Source organism: Cherax quadricarinatus, chromosome 8, assembly GCF_038502225.1.
Source record: "Cherax quadricarinatus isolate ZL_2023a chromosome 8, ASM3850222v1, whole genome shotgun sequence".
NCBI lineage: Eukaryota > Metazoa > Arthropoda > Malacostraca > Decapoda > Parastacidae > Cherax > Cherax quadricarinatus.
The window spans coordinates 12714055-12721242 of NC_091299.1; the positions used below are offsets into that span (position 1 = coordinate 12714055).

The window sequence follows — 7188 nt, forward strand, 5'->3', positions numbered from 1 at the left end:
GTAGTGCTGGTTGTGCAATTGTTGGATTAATCGAGCGTCATCGAAGCTGAAAATGGATTTATTGGCTGGAATCAAGGATTAGAAATTTCTTTAACGTCCCCAGATGTGGTAAATGTGCAAATTCCGTGTGAAACAAGTATAATATGATTGAATGATTGGAAAATAAGAGGACGCCAAATCTTCTTGGCAGCACATCAACTGTTAAGTACACCTCATATAATAGTAAGCAGAGGTTGGCCGGCTTTCTGTTAGCTATTATATGGGAGATGTTAGGATGTGTTCTATCAGCAATAACTGTGGTAAGAAAATGTCTAAAATTTGGTATTTAAGATTAGGGGGACAATATTATCAAAGTGATGAGAAATCTTACTCCGTTTCTACATATACCAGTCTATAATTATAAACGTTGTATTACAATTAACCATTTCAGAAGGTTAAGTCATCAAAAATATTCATACAGTCCACAACTACAATTTACCAGAGTTACTGAATTTATTAAATGATAATAAAAATTATTATAGGTCCAACTTTGTGGAGTGAGGTTTAGAGAGTAGTGACCTTCTGTACCTGAAGTTCCACCTATCTCCGAAGTACAACTAAGTGAATTGTTTATTTTAGTTGTACCCGACCCAAATTATATGCATGTAAGAATTCAGGTTAATGCCTGTGAACCTCACGCACATAATATCTCAGTTTTCATTATCCATAGAGAAACCCAGAGCCCTCATAAAATTTGCATGATTATTAATGTTGACTCTTTCAAAAATGAAGTCTTCGTAGAGAAATTCGGCTACAGTATGGGAAGTCCGCTCTCTCCTGTTCTCTCTAATTTGTACATGGAATATTACGAAACCACCATTAAACCAGAGGGAATATGCAAGGCCGACAATCTGAGCATGACATAGCAGTAAAAGTGTATCTAAAATGAATGTGCCTAACAATCACAACAGAAGATGAATAGAAAAGTGGTGATAAGACCGAATAATCAAGAAAATTGTTAAAATCTCACGAGACACGACAGTCTATGAGGAGCTGAATAAATGATTCAAAGTTGTGTTCTCAGTGGATAAAGGAGAAACAGAGAAGGGGCCTGACAGAGTGTCACCATGGATTCTGTGAGAGTTAACAGAAGATCTATCTGAGCAATTACCTGAAACCTACAAGTTAATGGACAGGGGATAATTGCCGGGGATTGGGAAGACAGCGAATATAGTCCTAATATCTAAGAAAGGAGACAGACAAGAAGTGTTAATCTTCAAACCAATAAAACTGACTTGCATACTATTTATGGTAAAAGAAGAGAAGATACTCAGAAGAGTGGTGGAGCACTGGTTTAGAGATAGCAAATCGTGTCTCAAGGTTTTCATCTACACTGCGAATTAAGATCACGTGAACATTATGAAATATTCTTACTATGGCTCATCTGTTGCCCTTAAACTCAACTTTTTCTATGACTTCTTTAATACAACGAATGTCGTCTCAGAAAATAGAATAGGCTTATCCATGAAACGTAAAATTCCTTGTAAAATGTATCTTACAAAATCTCACCATCCAGATTCTAGAGCAATTTAGTTTAGGTTCTAATTTCAAAATGAGCAATAAATTGTTTACTGTTGCACTTTTAAAAGTATTTGGGTTATTGTCCGTTGACAACATAAATGATGCAATTGCTTGCTCAGTTCATGTAGTGATTACTGTGAAGAGTGAAGCTGCGTCATTATATACGAACTGCTCGGCAACACAGAGGCGACGCCTTAAAGAAAAATAACACACTATAAATTATATGAGAGTTTGAGAGAAGTGGCGACAATTTGGAACACAGTATTGATGTGAAGAATGACTGAGATTTTCTTGTTGCAATTACTACTGTTCCTTTTTTTTTATTTGGACCTGAAGTGCCTAGAATTTTCATATATTTATTGGCATCCAAACTCCTAGAAAGCTGAAACTTTACCTCAGCTAGAAATATTCAACTGGTATAATTTAATACAATAAACTATTGCTATACAGAGAAGATAAAATCCAAGATGCAACAAAATACTCTAAGCCATACACATAAAAAAAGTGAAAGTCGTACACAACCGAACTCAAGTGTTGTGGTACACGTGAGAATCATCTTTACTAAAGGTGTACAAGAAAGTCGCTGTCCAGATTTGTAGAGCAGCGAAGTGCTGCCATAGTTGTGGTTTCTTTAACATACAAGATGCATGCACTGTTATACCTATTTAATCGATAGATTTACGTTCTGTTACAAATTTTTCTGAAGAGACACGTACAGCAGAAGGCAATCTTCATTAGTACGGCGTTTCAACTAAAAATAAAGATTACATTTGCTCTAGTTGTCGTTTTAACCACCTGTCGGCTACCATATGCTGAAGCAACGTTTCCAAAGGTAAAGCAAATGTGCACAAAGAGCTCCAAATGTACGGGTCTGGGACCTGCACTTGAATTTTAATACGGACACAAATAAGAACATATAACTGGAAATCACTGCAAAATCAATATAAGCAATAAAAGTTATGTACATGAACGGTATACAATACCGACAAGTTGCAAAATTTTTCGATTTGTCAATAAAGTCATATACATTAACAAACGTTTAACCATTTTTTACTTTTCACTGATCTAACAGACTTTGTTTACGATCATACATGATAAATTAGACACATGTGCAACTCTTGGGTATCTTTATTGAGGAAACGTTTCGCCATACAGTGGCTTCATCAGTCCATACACAGGAGAATGGTGAAGAACAGGAGGTGTGGAAAATTGCATTTATCTGAATGTAACTAATTATGTACATAACAGTAAATGATAACAAAGATAATTATTATTTATCAATGTTACATAGACAAGTAGGAATTTGGGACACCTAGGTCGCAAAAAATGTCCCCCTTCGATACCTACCACTGTCATAACCACAAGTTGCTCTGGACCTATTAATTAAATGAAATATACATACACCAGGAATACTGGTAAATATATAAATTTGTGGACTGTATATTAAAAATAATAAATGGATATATATATATATATATATATATATATATATATATATATATATATATATATATATATATATATATATATATATATATATATATATATATATATATATATATATATATATACACACACACAATTACATAACAGAGGGAAAATATATCTTAATATCACTCACCAATTTGACTGGAGATTAATGTGTATCGTACTCAGAAAACCTCTAACTAAATCTATGAAAATAATGCTGGCCAGAATTACACACAAATCTAGAGAGCTTATCTGAGGTTCCTGGAGCTGTCTTGTCCAGTCGTCTGATATTTCAAGTTATGCAGGAATGCACATCCACCAATTTCGCCTATTTGAGAGGTATCAACACAATTTTAACCTCTAGAGCACGAAAAATTCTTTCCATTACACCAACGTTTGTACAAAATTCAAAAACCAAATGGCGAGTCTCGTCTGCGCAGACGCAGGCTTTCCGTTTTCTATGACATAAATATTATTAAATACAGTATGGCCATCTATTTACATATAAATGCTGAATTTCTGGAAAATGTATACAGTATTTTCCACAGGAGGAGTTTGAGGTAATCAGTCCCTCAGCCTTGAGTCGATTTGCTCAGTCCATCAATCTTGAACTGATGGACGGACCACATCGACTCAAGGTTGAGGGACTGATTACCTCAAACTCCTCCTGTTCTTCACCATTCTCCTTTGTATGGACTGATGAAGCCACTGTGTGGCGAAACGTTTCCTTAATAAAGATACCCAAGAGTTGCACATGTATCTAATTTATCAACGTGTCGGTTCTCTGACCCATTCATCTACGATCATACATACAGTGTTATGTATGAGAGTACATAACACATAAATATATAGGAAAGGTAGATAGTAGATGTCCTAGCAATCCACGTTGAGGCTATCTACAAGAAACTAAATACAATCTGGCTGTTTACAGTTTCATCTAGATAGTTAAGGCAAGGATTGTATAGCAGAAGGCTCTCTCCCATTTCTCCACTCCCTTCAGTTTCACGGCTGGATTAAAAAAATTAACTAAGAAGCGTTGAAAAATATGCATTTGAATTTAATAGGAATGATGAAATAAACATTCTAAAAGCAATCATTACAATAGCATCTAACTTCAAATATTAGTGATTCGCCCTGTCTGCGATCCCCGACCTTCCTACCTAGTGCATTAACCAGAAACTAAAGTAAATATAGATTGAACTATCCAGAGGGTTAATTAAGTGCTACTCTTTAGATACTGAAATTCTTAGCAATGAAGAAAATTTAAGCAGAGAAGGCTTGACTTGATTTATTAAAGCACATCAAAATATACATAGGGTTACGTATACTCTAGTTAAAGATGTAGGAAGGTATACTAGCACTAGTCCTCTGTGTGGGTAATAATAGTTTAACACACAAGTGCATGTCTACATCTGCATGTACTTGCCACGGAAAACAGCGCATTATTGATTTTTCTCTATGCGATATGTATGGTAGGCTGGCTAGTAACAGCAGGGAAAAACGTGAGGTGCAAGACAGACATAGGTGGTGCTATTTATGTTTGGTTAAAGATCAAGTTATAAATAATGAGCGTGTAGAGATGACACTCCACTCTGAATGTGATCCACGTGTATGTTACTAAGGACAGCTGAGCACCGTACTTAGCCAGGACACAACAGAGGTGTGAAGAGCGCTAAAGAAAGTTATGCTTACACGGAAAAGTGAAAGAACGGAGGTAGGTATATAAGGCTCAGACGACTTGAACCAATAACACTCGCCACTATGAAGTTCTCGGTGAGTGGTTCCTTCTGCACTAGTGATTCTACGCTCTCCAGCATATCAGTACAGCAGTCTCTCGTGTAATAGATCTAGGATGGAATACGAATTATGTTAGAGACCTTTTGTGTGAAGAGAAAACTGAAAAAAAAAAATTTTGTAATAGTGATACAGGGAAGAACGTGACAGCCAGTGCTACAGACTCCTAACATAGCAACTAAATCTTGCTGAGAATGGAAAGTTGACGATACTCTTTATAAGATGCTGTTTGTATTTTAACATCTATAGAAATCAACTTTAACAATCTGTAACAAAATAGGCGAGCATGACATTTCCATAACTGCCTCATCAAAAGCATTTTTTTTTTTTACTAAGGACAGTATATATATTTTCATGTATCGGTCAACACCCATACTCTATTGCATTAAATACAGTCCTAGCATTCTTATAAGACGTGAGTGAAAATAAGATTTTACAGCAGTTCGTACAGCACTAACAGTTTTGCATATAAACTTATCTGCCACACGAATACCTTTTCACAACAAACACAACCTAAACACAAACATATTGTAAAAAATGCCATAATGAAGAAATTATCACCTTGCAAAAAAAAAAAAAAAAAACAGCTTGTAAACATGTATACACCTTGCAGTAATGTGTGTGGCACACATATCTCACGGTTAAGCACTCTGTACAGTTACGACTGCAACCTAAGGACACCCTTAGTATACAGTAACAACCGAATTCAGAGTAACTGATATCATCCGCTGACCACATTAACTGGAGATCCACAGAGTTTGTCGAGAGGAAACTCAGTGATATTTACACCAGGTACTGATAACCAGTCTTGATAATCAGCTTGTAGTGAAGTCCATATTTATAAGCTGACTTCTTTTATAGATAAGCATTTCGCCTACAGACATTTCTCGAAGTTTCTGTATCTATACCGCTAATATTTTTTCCTCATTTTGATTTTTCTTACAAGTAAAGAGTAAAATTAAATGAGTCATATTTACTTCTTTCATAGGTATTGGCTTGTCTGCTGGCAGTTGCCGCTGACGCCGCCCCTCAGGGTTACAATTTACCCGTACCCTCTGACACAGCATTTTCTGATGGCTCGGGTTCTATGGGTGACTCTGGGTTCTCAGGTGGTGCGGGACTCTCCTCCTCTGGTGGCTCAGGATATGGCGGAGGTAGCTGTGGTTCCGGACAAATTCGCAATGTTGACGGAAGTTGTGTGACTCCCCAGGTCACCCGCAACTTGTACTTGTTCAACGCCCCTCCAGCGCCCCCGATTGTTGGTCCTCCACCATATGTTCCCCCACCAAAAGTTGAACATAACATTTTGTTCATTCGTACCCCAGATGTCGGCCCAGGCCCGGAACCTATTGTCGTGCCACCACCTCAACAGAAAAATGTTTTATACGTCCTCAGCAAGCGTCCTCAGTACGACCAGAAGGTCATCCACGTACCAGCACCAGAGCAAGGAAGTCCCCAAGTGTACTATGTCAACTATTCTCCAGGTGACAACCCGACCCTGCCTACTGGTGGTGACCTTCAGTCTGCCCTGAGCTCCGCTGCCCCAGGTGGCGGTGAAGTGATTAGTAACACAGGTGGCAGCTTTGTTGGCGGCGGAGGTGGCAGTTATGGTAGCGGAGGTGGCTTTGCGAGCGGCAGCGGCAGCTTTGGTGGTGCTTCCTCCATATCCCAGCCATCTTCATTATATTCACTGCCATAATATCACAGTCCTTTATTAAAGACTAAAACATCATTTAGTGAAGTAGCAATGTTATTTTTAAGGTGTTACATATGTTGTATCATATTCATTTGTAAGACTTTGGCAATCAGTGAACAATCACATAATTCGATCATCCATTAAATAAATTCAAGTATTATTCATGATTTTATTTATCTTACAATATTTTTATTATTTTTATTACTTTCATTAAATATAAATGCATATATTAATTTTCTTTTGAGCCTGCACATTTCCAAATTTATTAATTTTCAGCCAATGTGCTGCTATTTTATTCTACGACAATAAACTGTGCACGATTAGGGTCACAAGTGACATATAGTCCTTAGACAAATAGATAAATTACAACCTAACAAATCCCCAGGCCCTGATGAACTGTACGCAAGGGTTCTAAAGGAATGTAAAGAGGAGCTTAGCAAACTTTTGGCTAATCTTTTCCACATATCACTACAAACTGACATAGTGCCAGATAAGTGGAAAATGGCAAATGCGATACCTATTTTCAAAACTGGTGACAGGTCCTTAGCTTCGAATTATAGACCAATAAGCATAACCTCCATAGTCGGAAAATTTATCTTGAAAAGCATAAATTGATAAACGATTTTCAGCACGGTTGTACAAAGGGCTTTCCTGCCTTACTAATTTAT

The 7188-nt window shown here is 37.0% G+C and overlaps 1 protein-coding gene across 1 annotated transcript; it reads left to right on the plus strand.

Annotated features, from left to right (window-relative positions):
- The first annotated feature begins 4784 nt into the window (after positions 1-4784).
- On the plus strand, positions 4785-6653 carry LOC128685315 (uncharacterized). Its single transcript, XM_053771803.2, has 2 exons — positions 4785-4803; positions 5813-6653. The coding sequence occupies exons 1-2, from the start codon at positions 4792-4794 to the stop codon at positions 6521-6523; spliced, it is 723 nt and encodes a 240-aa protein (XP_053627778.2). The 5' UTR covers positions 4785-4791; the 3' UTR covers positions 6524-6653.
- Positions 6654-7188: the final 535 nt, after the last annotated feature.